This window comes from Apteryx mantelli, chromosome 22, assembly GCF_036417845.1.
Source record: "Apteryx mantelli isolate bAptMan1 chromosome 22, bAptMan1.hap1, whole genome shotgun sequence".
NCBI classification, from domain to species: Eukaryota; Metazoa; Chordata; class Aves; order Apterygiformes; family Apterygidae; genus Apteryx; species Apteryx mantelli.
In genome coordinates, this window is record NC_089999.1 from 11380957 (window position 1) to 11395251 (window position 14295).

At 44.6% G+C, this 14295-nt stretch overlaps 1 protein-coding gene across 1 annotated transcript in view; it reads left to right on the top strand.

The window, feature by feature from the left end:
- YPEL2 (yippee like 2) overlaps nt 1–13936 on the top strand; it is a 28330-nt gene extending 14394 nt beyond the window's left edge. Inside the window, exons 2-4 of the mRNA XM_067309558.1 lie at nt 5489–5532; nt 6329–6437; nt 8577–13936. Coding sequence (XP_067165659.1) covers nt 5489–5532; nt 6329–6437; nt 8577–8666 — 243 coding nt within the window. The 3' untranslated portion in view covers nt 8667–13936. The remainder of the gene's footprint in view (nt 1–5488; nt 5533–6328; nt 6438–8576) is intronic.
- The last annotated feature ends 359 nt before the right edge of the window (nt 13937–14295 follow it).

The window sequence follows — 14295 nt, forward strand, 5'->3', positions numbered from 1 at the left end:
CCACAGACTTCAGTGACTTTTAAAGACGGTAGCTCCTAATATTCTTTGTCTTATTCACTGAATTTCTCTGTCCCAATGGAGATATCACAAACACAAAAAACATGTCTTCTTTTGAAAAGTCCAGATGGCTGTGATCAGTTGGCTTCTCCAGATGCTGCCGTTTCCCATTGCCTAGGACATGCAGACTCCCATTGATCTCCAGCAGAGGCTTTGGTCCCTCTATTCCTGTTTGCATTCTTGCGATGAGAATTATTTGCAGCTTGGAGAGGTACACTCTTCCTTTTTCCCCTTGGACCTCTTTGGGACCAGTTGCCTTTCCATTTTTGTTTTATTGGTTTGTGTAAAGGCTGCCAGCTGCATACAGGTAAGTGGGGGTTTTCTCTGCTGCAGTCTGCAGAGAGCAAGCATCAGTATGTAACTGTTTAATCCTGGCAACTGCTTGCTGGTTTTCCAGATGATTCCAGCCAGCTCTTTTTGTGTTTAGCCTATTGTCAAATGCCATCACAAAGACTTTGGGATGTTAATCCTGTCGTCTGTTCAGTGTGTGGAACTGCTGAGTGGGCTATGGAGTGAATGGGAAGCTGTAGGGACTAGGGAAAGGGGTTTGGTGTGTAGGCGTGTTTGGGGCGCATTCAGAATTCATACTTTTGGCTGTACTGACTGCACATGAAAACTTCCTTTCACGTCTCCAGCAGTCACCAATAGCAAAGGAATGTGTAAGTGCAAAGGTCTGATGCCAGTGGGAAGGCAGGTGGAACATGAGACAAGGTGGCTCGAGGGTGATGTGTCCCTGTGTCTGTCTGTAGTTGTCCATGTGCTGTGGCTGTGCTGAAGAAGGCTCTGGAAGTCATGCGTATTGCTCAGAAAACACAGAGCAAACAGAATGGTAGATTGAGCGCTTCAGATTGGGGTCAGAATATAACACATGGACTAAACCAAAGTGACAGCTCCCGAGGTCAAGGGCGTTGAATATATAGGGGTTCAGATCTGAATCTCCCAGGGCGAGTCCATCTCTAGTGAGCAGAACGTGTCTGCCACAAGGGAGCTAGCACTTCCTAGATGCTGGCTCCATGTCACGCTTCCTTCTGCAGCAGATCTGGGTTAAGAGCACCTGTGAACCCCAAGCTCCCTGTTCTGCAGTCTGTCTCTCACTAGAACTGTCATTCTGCATCATAGATAGTCCTTTGCCAGCAAATTTAGTTTAAGAACTTCCTGCTCTGAACTACTTGTATCTGCCCCCATACTGTGATTATTAAATAGTTTGTGTGATTGTGCTTTAAACTGGATACACGATATGATACAATAAGGAAAGGCTACTTCCCCCACTCACCCCCTAAAAAAAAGTGTTTGTTTTTTAAAAATACTGATTTCACAGATCTAATTTGGAATCAACACAGCTGAGGGGGCAATAATGAGTGTCTGTAAATTGGGTGATAGGAACCTCTTAAACCAGAGCAGCTGCCAGAGGAATCTTAACATGGAGCTTCTGCCAGGATGAGAGACAGCTTGGCGGGCAGGAGGATCTGCAGCCAAGGAGCTGACTCAAAGCTTGTGGTTTCCTACCTGGGTACTCAAATCAGCTGTCCTTAGGGCACTGCAATTTTTAGGTGCCTCCATGCTGAGTGGAGCTCCCAGGCTCAAAAAAGGTTTTTAGCATTAGGGGTAGAGAGGACTACGCTGTTGTGTATTGCACATCTCAGAAGCCTGCGCTGGTTTTTAGAGGGCTCAGGCAGGACGAGGAGGGAGGGTTCTGTTGCTGGCATATACAGATGTGTTTCCAGCCAGACGCTTGATGTTAGCAGTGAGGAGAAAAATGTGTGCTTGGGCTTTCAGCGGGAAACAACAACAAAAAAAATCCTTTCCATTTCTTAGAGCTGGAAATTGATGCCAGGAGCTGTTGTTTTAGAGAACAAGAAGTCTGGATTTATATGCGTGTGTGCAAGATGCACGTTTGAATGTGTATCAAGAAAATGCAGAGCACAGAAAGTAGGTTTTATTGCTGACTGTCGCTGTTCAGTGAAAACCAGGTGTGTTGTGGAAGTCTCTTTGGATGTTTCTTAAAAAACAAACAAGAAAATGGCTGTTTGTGTATAAACAGATCTGTCTCTCCTGGCTTCAGAAGAATTGGTAGATGCTGTAATGGCAATGGAGTTCCAGAAGAGAAGTAACATCTCCAGAAAGGGTTGAGGTTACAACAGCCAGGTAAAACCTACCTGTGTCATGTTTTTAAAGGTAGAATCAGCTTTGCCTTGTGGAAAGCACATGCATTAGTGGACTTCTTGAGGTGGTTGCCAGCCCTCCCTGACTTCTACTTAAGGATTTGGCAAATATAAAAAGATGGAGGGTGGATATCAAGACAGGCAGCTGCACTGAAAGCTGAGCAGTGATATGTTGAAAACTCCTGCTTGGACAGAAGTGATTTTTTGCAGTGACTGCCCTTAGATGCCCTAAAGCTCTGGCTTGAGCTGGAAGGAAGGGCATCTCTGAGAGGATGCTACTGTCCTCTGGGAGTGGGCTGGAGCAGTGTCCAGGGAGTCCCAAACACAAAGCTGATGGGTTTGGTTTTGTTGTTTATTAAAGACAGGCTTTTGTACAGCAGTAACGGAAAATCCTATTTCTGTACCAATAAAAACTTTGCTCCCATGGTTGTTATTATTGGCAAACTTAGTCACTTTGGTGTTTATGGAAAAGTATTTACTGGGAAGGACTGGATGGTTAGCAAGTTTCATCTGCTTTGTTTGCTTTGATGGCACATATGTTTCTGTGGGACCTTCTGTTTCATCCGTGCACCCCATCCACAGTCCATCCTTCCAGGCTCGTATCACTCCTCTACAGCTCGGAGAGCCAGCGCCGTTTGCCATAACGGGGGTAGAGCATTGCATGGGACTGGCCCGGACTCTTCCTTCTGGGCTGGGGAGGGGGGTCAGTTTTGTGTCAATTCTTAATTTACCGCCCAGAACGCCAAGACAAGGCTGTGTGTTTTGTAGCACTCAGGCTAGACCTAGTTGGTATGTGTGGTATCAGCCAGCTGACAATAACAATAATAAAGAACTTGAGTGCTGCAGAAAGATTAAAAGAAGCTTCTCTAATAAATGTGAGTACACAAACACGCTTGAGCCATGTGTCCTATTTAATTCTTTCCCAGGAAAAGAGGCATTCCTCCGGGTACTGCTTTTGTCTGAGTGAAAGAGATATCCCAGTGCCTCGGGCATGTTCTCTGAATTCACAGTGGCTCTTCTGTGCCCTGGGTGGCAAGTAATACTGGACTCCAGACTCATCCAAAGAACAGTTATTCCTCCAGGACTGTGTAAATTATCTTGCCCGGCAGTGACTTTATAGCTGGAAGAGCCATTGCTGCCATCCGAACCTCACAGGCAGCTTTCATTCCTGGATATGGCGCTCTGCCTGTGTGCCCCATGGCATTGGTTTTGCCCCCAGAGGTGCCTCTAGTCAATGGTGAGGAGCCTTTTGCGTATGTTCTTGCACTGGGCCTTGGCCACTGTTTAGAAGTGCTTTGGCACCACGAAGTGCACCAGGCTAAACACCGTGACAGACTGTACTTGTTCTTTTGTCAGAGTGATTTTTAAATCAAGCCTTTAATGAATTTTATTCTCTCCTGCTGGTCAGTGAATTTCCCCTCTCTGCCTTTCAAATGAGCAGGACTCGTGACGGCGAGAATGTCTTACAGGCTGTTAAAGAACTGCTCACCGTTAGCCCAGTCAACATGCAAGAAATACTCCTTGGAGCTCATTGATTTCTGCTCTTCCACACCCCACTTATCTTGCACTTGATAACAGTACAGCAATCCTGCATCGGCTGGGGGAGGGTGGACACTCGCCATGACTGAATGTAGTGATTTTTTTTCCCCTTGGAATGGCCTGCCGTAGGGACTGAATTTGGCACCTTAGATCTGGAAGCCCGAGGAGTTAGTGGCCCAGCTCCGGGAGCTGGGACCGTCAGCTCGGAGGCGTGCAGCAGCCTCGCCGGTGTGTTGATGCGGCTCGCTGGAGGAGGGCAGGAAGCAGTTCATTAACACTGACTATATATGAAGGTAAGAAGCAGTGCAAATCTGTCCACGGACTTGCTGGTTGTCAGATGCGACTTAGCTTCTCTGTGAGGCGGTGGATACTTGAGCACTTACCATATGCTGTAGCGCCTCTGGCCGACTGTATTCCTAGAGCTCGATTTGCAGGCAGGGACTACCCTGTGCTGGGAAGGGTAGAGACTTCCCAGAGATTCCTGTCTGTGATAGCATGCGTACCCTGAGGTATCTCATAAGGTAACTCATGCGCAGCGAGCAACTGTGCTCTTACTCATAAGCACCAAATGTTTAATTCAGTGTATGCTTGTCAAAGTACATTAAAAATGCAGGTAGCATTTGCTGTGTGCGAGCCAGCTCTTGTAAGCAAGGCGGTGTCACCGGGTAGTGTTACAGACTTGACACGCGCGGAGCCTGCTGGCTCTTGGAAGCATCCCTAATATTTGGAGTGTCCTGCTGGGTTTGATTCAAAGTGCCGTCTTTCTGCCGTCTTCTGGGGAAACGGGGGGCAGAAGGGCTGTGCCATGACTGAGGATTATCTAGCACATGCTCTGCTGCTGCTGCTGCCTGGTCCTCTCTCCTCCATGCTTATCCCTAGCCAGCTGTATCTCATCCTAGGTTTAGGTCCAATCCTGAAGTATTTTACATAGGCACTTTATGCTTAGTAAATAATTTCCCTGGCATCAGTGAGAATATAAAGGCCTGCAGAGATCTCTGCAAGATTAAGGTCTTTTGTAAAGTAACTTGAGTAGAGATTGCACTTGCGTGCCCAGCACCTCGCCCAGTTAAGTCCTGAGCTCCGAGTTTGTTTCTGTGTGCATCTCTGCAATCTTTATAATGGCATGTGAATTCCACTTAAGTACCATGGCAGTGTTTTGAAAGTGTAGCGGTGAAATGGAAGTGTATGTGAGCATATTTAAGCTTTGTTTTTTTTAGAAAAGAGATTTAAAACAGTATTTGGCAGCTAGGCTGAGTTAGGTTAGGCTGCAGCAGCAGCGTGTGAGATTTAGGGAGGTGAAATTCATAAGTAGAACCAAAAGGGTAAAAATGAGCATCACCGGAATATAAGAGAAAAAAACAGAGCTTAACTGTTGAGATGTACGCTGGACTTATACCGATGTGTAAATGCTGGTAATACTGGGTGATAGAAGTAAGCGAAGTTCCCAGTAGGCTGCCAGGATGCCTTGGAAAATGTGCACGCATCAGAACCTGAGGCAGCTGTTCCCTTTCCGTCTGCGGGACAAGACCTCTATTAATCAGCTCTCGTCTTCTCCTGACATTTCACTTTCTGCTGTTTTCATCTTGAAGACTGTAACGATGCGCATTTCTCAGACTCGGCTAGCAGTTGCTATAACTACCGTTTGAGGTCATTAACGCAGTTGTTGAGGACAGTTCCTGGTTTAGGCTCGTTTCTAGCAACCAACTGAATTCTGTTTTCTTGCCTTTCAGTCCTTTCAAGGAAGCCAAGGACGAGCATACCTCTTCAATTCAGTGTGAGTATAGCTTCTTGTGTGTCACCTCTGCGTCTTTTAGGATAGATTTAAGAAAACCGTTGTAAATAAGTAAACACAAGGTTTGTCTTCCTTTATTGTAACAAAGCTCTGCCTAAGTCTTGGGAGCTTGCTAAAACTGGTTAAAGGAGGAGGCAGGGAACAGCGCTGATTCGTATTTGATTTTATGTTCAGGTTTCAGATAAGAGGCTAGGAAAGATGGTTCTTTTGTCATCAGATGGAGAAATAAGAGCTAATAGATGAGTCATTCTCTTCTGAGGAAATATAGTTGGACCAAAGAATCAAAGTTTTGTGAACATGAAGAATACATAATACCTAAATACAAACTTACTTTTCAGAGTTAGCATAAAAATAAAGCATTATTTTCCCTTTGGAAGATAGTTCTGGTGAGATCGCATTTTCTGCCAGGATATCTATCAGAAGAACTATTGACTTCAGTTATGTTTTTCACATTTCTATTTGGGAGAATAAAAACAAAAATGCCATTTTATCAAATTGAAAATGAAAATCTTTCTCAAATACAAAATTAATGCATTTTACTAAAATATTATAAATCTTCTCTTCAAAACTTTTGAGAATCATTAATTGAATAAAAATTTTATTTTACCTTTTCATTCTGTTCTGGGACTGCAAGAGATTTTGTTTCTAGAACAGCTGTTTTTATTTTGAATTTCCTGCTTATGTTTTCAAATACTGCAACAAAATTGCCGTCAGTTTCTAAGCAGTGTCTTGCTGTGGAAACACACCTTAATGAGATGTTTCTCTCCTTTTTCCCCAGAGTTAATGTGGGTTGTGGCCCTGCAGAAGAGCGGGTGTTATTAACAGGATTACATGCGGTTGCAGACATTTACTGTGAAAACTGCAAAACCACACTGGGTTGGAAATATGTGAGTATCATTTGTTTTTCCTGTGGACATCTTTGCTGCAGCTCTTTCTGAAGGTGTATGTATGGTGAAATGGTCTCGTGGAAAGAGCATTGGCTTGGGAACCAGAAATGTGGATTCGGGTCTGTAGCTACATCTCTTTTCCTTTCTGCATTTCCATTTTCCCTCCTGCATTTTGTTGTGTGCAGTCAGAGCAAGAGCTCTTTGTGGCAAACATCTTCTCTTATTAAGAGTATGTACAGTGGGCCTGGTTTTGATGGGTATCCCTTAATGATACTTAAATACAAATCACAGAATCACAGAATCGCTGAGGTTGGAAGGGACCTCTGGAGATCATCTAGTCCAACCCCCCTGCTCAAGCAGAGTCACCTAGAGCACATTGCACAGGATCACATCCAGGCGGGTTTTGAATATCTCCAGAGAAGGAGACTCCACAACCTCTCTGGGCAACCTGTTCCAGTGCTCGGTCACCCTCACAGGGAAGAAGTTTTTTCTCGTGTTCAGATGGAACTGCCTGTGTTTCACTTTGTGCCTGTTGCCTCGCGTCCTGTCACTGGGCACCACTGAAAAGAGTCTGGTCCCATCCTCTTGACACCCTCCCTTAAGATGCTTGTACACATTGATAAGATCTCCTCTCAGCCTTCTCTTCTCCAGGCTAAACAGGCCCAGCTCTCTCAGCCTTTCCTCATAAGAGAGATGCTCCAATCCCCTAATCATCTTAGTAGCCCTTCGCTGGACTTGCTCCAGTAGTGCCACATCCCTCTTGTACTGGGGAGCCCAGAAATAAGGATAACTTCAGTCAGTCAGTCTTGTGGTTCATACTGTCTTTTTTTCCAGACCATCTCAGAATAATAGAATGATCCATATATTGTTAATCCTGTATCCTTCCCACTGGAAATGCTATTTAACATGAGTTTATCTGTTTGCTGTCTCTTGCTCTTCATAAATTCAATTACCTTCAAATAAAGGCTTATGCTACATTCTAATTTCTGCTTCAGGAGACATGCAGCATACTTGTTTGTTCAAAACATTTTGACTAGTGTTTAAACAAAACATGTACTGTATCAGTGACCTTTCAACTACTTTATTATAAAGAATAGAAAAATAAAGGACTAAAAAACTGATGCAGTAGGAATCCCTGCAGAAACACAGCATGCATCTAACAAAGGGAGAAGGTCGCTAAATACATAAAATTGAGTTTATTATAAAACAAAAGTACAAATTTTCATAAACACAGCAGTGAGCCCAAGTCTCTCCAGCAATAGGATTACATTCTTTTAGGTGCATTACGTGCATGCAGACAGCACACCTCAGTAGAGCTGAGTTCTGGTAATCACTTTTGAGGGTGCAGCCAAAATACGTAACTGCAGTCTCTCTCAGTTAGAGATCCCATAGACTTCCTTATTTCTGGCGTTCTGCACTGTCGAAGCATTGTGTCCCTGTAGCTGTAAGCATCCTTATGTATGGAATGGGTACTTCTCATCACTTGGTGCCTATATGCTCCATTTCTGCATGAAGTTTACCATAATTGAGCTCACTCCCAATGGTGGTACTTACCCCCCGTTTCATCAGAGGACCTCTGCATTCTTAACAAACATTAATAAATTCTCAGACCACCCTACACAGGGGCAGGTTTTATCATCGGTGATTCCTAAAGCATAGTTCAAGGAGCAATTGCTGTCGGCCTACAGAAAGCTGCATGTTTGCATGGTGCTGATTATTCCTTATTTTCAGCCTGTAAGGATACCTTCAGATAAATTATGCTTCCTAAATGTTAATTTTCAACATGAACAACTGGTTTGGCTGTTCCAGGAGGACTAATGTCCACAGAGTCATTTGTATGAAAAATCACTACAGACTGAGTATTAGGCAGAAAGTGGCTGCAGCATGAAAGAGTCCAAACTCTTGTACTTGGAGTGTGCTGGGAGTTCAACTGGAACTGGGGTTTAAGATTCTTCCAAATATAATTTTCCCAAAAGCTAGCAGTAATTACTGCTGTTTGACTGTGCTTTTACTTCATAGACAAATCTCCCACCCAAGCTAAACCTTGTACCCAGAATTTCTGGATCTGGTCTGTAACTGTGACTTTACATTATGTAAACCTTCAGATATCGTTCTGATCTCATTGTCTCTCTTTTTTAGGAACATGCTTTTGAAAGCAGCCAGAAGTATAAAGAAGGCAAATACATCATTGAACTAGCTCACATGATCAAGGATAATGGCTGGGATTGAATGGGAAGAGCCCAGCCCTTCCAGCGTGTAAGAGAATGCCATCCAACCGAACATTATATCCAAGAGTGAGAGAGTGACTGAACGCTTGGTTCCATGCATTTAGAGGCTCTGCAGTTTGGGAGCATCTTCACACCCTTCTCCATCTTTATTGGTGACTGGCCTCTAAATTTCTGTCTCTCTGTCTCTTTGCTTTGTATCTGTTTGTGAGTTGACCCTGGCTGCTTCTCTCTCTGTTCTGGCATTGGCTAAGAGAATGCACCGAATGCCCGACAGCCATTCCATGTTGACGAATGTTTAAGTACAAACCGAAGTTGGTTCTGTGGTGGCATTTTATCAGAAGGTCTCGGTGCGGGAGGAAGACCTGAGTTTTGGGCAGGAGAAGGTGAAAGGGGGTGGGGAGTGGGCCAAAAGGGAAGCCGTCAGAAGTGAAACTGTACTTCTCCTTTAAGTCCTGGTTAATCAAGGCTTGAAACTATCTGCTTGTCTAAACGGACAGAAATATACCTCACGGCTGCGTTCTCTCTGAATCTTAAAACCGCGGCTCCAAAAGTGGGGCTTCAGCTAAGCCGGCTGAGCACAAGTCCTAACCAGTGCCCCCCTGCTAGCTAACTGTAAATCTGTGTTTTGTTTGCCATTTATGAACTTCTTGTTTGGGGGAGGAAGGGGAGATCTGATGGCTGGAGCGATTCCCTGCCTCACGTTTTTCTCTCTGTTTTGGAGTAGGCTGGCCAGACCCCCCAACAGAGCACAGCTGTGGGAGCATCCACAGCTGGAGAAACCAAATCCTGACTCTTGAGCCCTTGAGAGAGGAGGAGAAAAACACTTAAGGCAGAAGGGGCCTGGAACTGCAACTTAGAAGATACTACAGAAAAAAAAAGTCATGTGCTAGGCAAGAAAGGGGAAATCATTTAGGGGAGGTTGGAGACAAACTTAGTGGCATAAGATACCCCTTGATCTCCCAGCCTTTACTGAGCATCCTTGGAGGCTTTTACCAATCCTTTGCAAGTGCGAGTAGGTAAATGCTGTTACAGCATCTTTTTGTTAAATCTCAGGCCCCGGCCATCAGCTCTGCTCTTGGAGCCTGTCAAAGAAATGATGTGACAGTGGGGAGAGGAGGAAGCAGAGGACCCTGACAGTTGTAGCAGTATTGTGTAGGTGGATATTTCAAGCCATGAGGTATCCCCCCCCCCCAAAAAAAAAAAAGAAAAGCCTTCCCCCCTTTTCCCACTCCTAGAAGCCTGTTGCAGATGTCAGGGGGATGGGAAACAAAATTAAACATCTTCCTCATACCCCTGAAATTGTTTATGCCGTGGAGTTAAAGGGGAGGGGCAGGTTTGGGTGTTGTAACTGTAAGGGACAAGTCCTTCCCATTTTAAGTTTTTCATATTAATTAGTGTGGATCTTGCCAAGGCGGTTTGTGGGGAAGGGACGTTGTGTGCGAGAGGGGAGCTGCGTTAGACGTAAATGACAATGTGAAGTTTGCTCTGCAACAGTCCAGCCAGTATCTGGTGCATAACTCAAGACTATTTAACTGAATTAGTTTTATCTCTCTGAGTGAATTTTCTTTTTGTTTGTGGAATTCTTTCAAGTAGGTTAATCCACTGGGGGAAATCTTGCTTAATCCAGAAGGAAAGAGCATTGTGCAGGGGTTTGTAACTTCTTATGAAACCGAAGCTTTGGAGTTGTAACTATTGTCGCTGGCCCCCACATCCAGGATGTTCGGAGTTAGCTACGGAGATTGGGGTGGGGAGAGAGTGACAAAATATTTCACTGTTGTATGGAAGGGGTGTGAGCAGAGCGGCTACTTACAGATTGGGGCCAACTTTCCATGTTGGGGCCTTGTGCTGAAACCCAAACCCGATGGCCTGTCTCTCTGAGCAATGGCTGGTTTTTCCCTTGAATCTCTGTTCTTGTGACAGCATGTTGTTACGGCCTTGGAGAGGGAAGTGACCTGGAGGCTGGCTGTGGCTTCTGTAATGGGTGGGATTAACTTGGTTTTGCGGCAAGCCTGTTAGGAGGTAGCTTCTGCCTTTACCCTTTCCGTTGTGGCTGCGTGACAGAATCGCTTCAGCTTTCATTTCCGATTGTCCACAGTCCCTTTTTCCATCGACCACATTCCCTTCTCTGATAAAAAAAAAATCTGGTAAAAATCAAAAACGCTGCAGTATCCATTAGCTTGTTGACTTTGGCCCTGGCCTGACCCTGTTTTCCTGGCCCTTGGCTCTTGAGCCATGACAATTTATTGCGTTGTGGCCAGTGGGAAGTCACTTGCGTTCTTTGAAGAGCTCTTCAGTTTCCCCAGACACGTAGCCTTTAAAGGCATCTGATAGGACCTGGGAGAATGAAGGGATAACCCCAAATCATTAATATGAGGTTGACAAGCAGAGCACACCTGGGCTCATGATTTTATGTTGGTAATGTTATTTTGGCCCTGATCGCCTATAAAGAGCAGGCCTGCCTAGAGGACTGCTCTAAGAATAAGAAAAGTTACCACAGAGCGCTGTTACATACAGATGTTTTTATCTTTGGGACCTGAAATGATGATGATCCATCAGATTGGGCTGTTTTTTAGCTGTTCACAGGGGTGACATTTTTAATGGCAACTAGTGCAAGTTTGAATATGGCAGCATTTTAATCTGGTATTAATTGGCTCTGTCCCATCAACGTCTACAGATTTACACTTGCTGAGAATCTGTCCTCAAGTCCTGATATAAAAAAAGTGTGTGCCTGTGAACGTCCACGCACGCAGAGAGTTATCTATAGACAGACTTTAATACGCTGTACAGGGAGATGAGAAAAAACTGGCCTGTGCGGCTCATTTGACGTTTGTTCTCTGCTGTGTGTCCATTAAACTTAAAAGTACGTCTTAGTCCACTGCTAACTCACCTGTGACTTGCTGTATTAAGACACATGACGGTGTTGGGAGCTGGAGACAGACAGGATGATTAGACCTGTGTGCTGGTGGGTATCGCAGTCCGGGCAGTCTAAATTGATGGCTTGTAAAATAATCTGTTCAGAGCATAACCAAAGAACCGCACTCTCTGCATCCCTCCGGCCGTGCCAGCTAGCGGCAGCCAGGCGGTTCCCTTGCGGGGCGAGCAAGGGGGGGCCTTGACGGAAACTGCCCCCTGCAGCGGGCCGTGCCGGGGCGGGGGGCATCGAGTGCCGGGGCTGCTGCTTCCCGGGGGCGATAGCGTCAGAGACAGCAAGAGCAGCAGCCAGTTTTGCTCTTTTTTTTTTTTTTTAAATGTGGGGGCCTGGTCTTTGGCAAGCTGCCGCCGTGGCTGCTGGGGGAGGCAAAGCGTACCCACAGCCTTGAGCTTACCTCACCCCGCTCTGCCCCAAAGCTCAGACTTCGGCAGGTTTTAAATTTTTTGCTCTGGTGGATTATCTGATGTGAAGTCCTGATCCCTGTAATAAATATTGAGATGATAATATATACAAAGCAGAAAAAAGCATTATCTTGTGAAATATACTTTTGTAAATAATATTTAATTTTTTTAAAAAATAATATATTTGGTGCTGTTTTCTCAGAGCCCCTCCCTGAGAGCACTTTCTGTTGTTTATAAGTGATACTGTTTCCTTCTGTATTTGTTGGAAAATATGTTTAAAGGGAAACAAAAATCATAATATATGTCGTCCTCTGAAGTCAGTCCGTTTTTCCTCTGGACGTGGCGGGAGAGGGGAGTCGCTCCTGCTTCCACCCGGCAGAATTCGGCTCCTGCACAGGCCACGGCCAGGTCCCAGACAGCGGCCGGCGGTCCGGGAAGGTATTGGCATGTGCGGGTGGGACGGAGGCGTAGCTCCGGGCGCTCGGGGAGCGCTCGGCTGTCTGGAGTTACACCCGTGCCGAAATAGCTTCTTCGGTCAGTGCCTGAGGTCGCGGTCCGGCAGCCTGATCCCTGCGCGAGAGCTCTCGTCCCCACGGGGAGCCCCGCAGAGCCCGGGGGGCTCCGTGTGGGCACGGCTTTCCTGAGGAGATCTGGTTTGCAGGATCCGGGCCTGAAATTTTCTCTTGCACCAGTATTGGCTGGAGTGAAGTAGATCTCAAGACTTAGAATATGGAAGTGAATATAAGCTTGCAACCTCTGAATCTCTATTTCCAGTTGCTTGGGGGCAGCAGGGATGGAGAATGGAGATTTCTAACTAGTCGTTGTTTTTAACCTAAAAGAAGTCTTTGGACATGGGTCCTGGTTTTCTTTTTATTTTGTTTTGTTTTGAAACCAGGCTGCTCGAATTAGAGTAAAAGTTTACCTCTCTGGCAGTAAAGTTAATTTTTTGTTTTCCTTTCTGTCTTTAACCTCCCCCCTTCTTCCCACTCTTCGTTTTTAATTCATTGGGTCTCTTGTTTGTCCCAAAGTGGACCAACAGCACAAACCATTGGACTGTTTTGCTGAGCAAGGAGCTGTTTTCAGTGCTGAATAACTGTTGCACGCTCTTTAATTTTCTGTTCTGGTGCACACAATTTAAAAATATAAAAAAAACACCCTACAGATGAAATTTGTTGTTCTTGTGATAATCAAATATGAATTTTCTCTGTATGCATTTTTTAACTGGTATGTGCGAGTGTATTAATCATGCATTTCACTGCACTTCCTCCTTTTGGAAGGAGCATCATGTTTCAGTGTGAACCAGTTCTTGGATGAATAGATGAGACACAAACACCCGGTTGGGTAAACAGATTTGCAAGAACCAGAGCTCGACTCAGTGGGAAAGAGCTCTTCTCACCAGGTGAGAGGCCTCTGAAATTCAATGTTCAGAAACAATAATGTTAGACATAGGTTTTGAAGAATCCTGTTTAAAAAGAATAAACAGAAGAGGGGAAACAAAATCACATTGAATTAAAAAAATCAGCGTATTTAAATGCAAGCAGAATGGCATTGTGTAAGGTACAATCACAAATAAGCTATTCTCATAGTTATGAACTGTATGTATCCTTTGTTTTGTTTTTCGTAAGGATATGGGAATGCTTTTCCCACTGACAAAACTAAAGGACAATATTTCCAATACCAGCCTGTCTATTGATGCTCTTGTGTTTACAAATTGTGTATACTTTTATTTCTTTGATCTTATTTTAATTTTATTTTTTGGCATATTCTTTCAGGTCATTTGCTTCAGTAATAAATGCAATTGTTTGTTTTCAGATAATTGGTTTTCACCTTTTCATGTTATTTGTACATTGTATATAGTTCTTCAGTATTAGAGGGAGGCGTATTGTTTGTCATATTTACAATATGTGTTGGTGCTCATTTGAGAAAATAAAATTTTCAAGTACTAAAACTGTGAGTCCACCTTTGTATTTTAATTTCCAGACTCTGTGTAAATTTTAAAATGGCCACAGGCAACAAAATTTGGTTGTTCAGTAGATGCTAACAGTTAGCTTGAAAACAGTCAAATTATGCTCTTTTCTAATAGCTGCCGGTGCAGAGCGGTGTCTGTTGTGCCCTTGCATCAGTTTAGGACTTGGCAGCTGTAGTCACGGACGAGGCAGACGTGGCCCAAAGCGTGCAGACAGAATGAAAAGATGATCCTTGGCCCCAACCTTTACCTTTAGTAGAAGATGAAACCACAGATGGATACAGAGACACGAGGAGGTGTAAGGAAACAGGAATACAGCACTTGCCAGCCT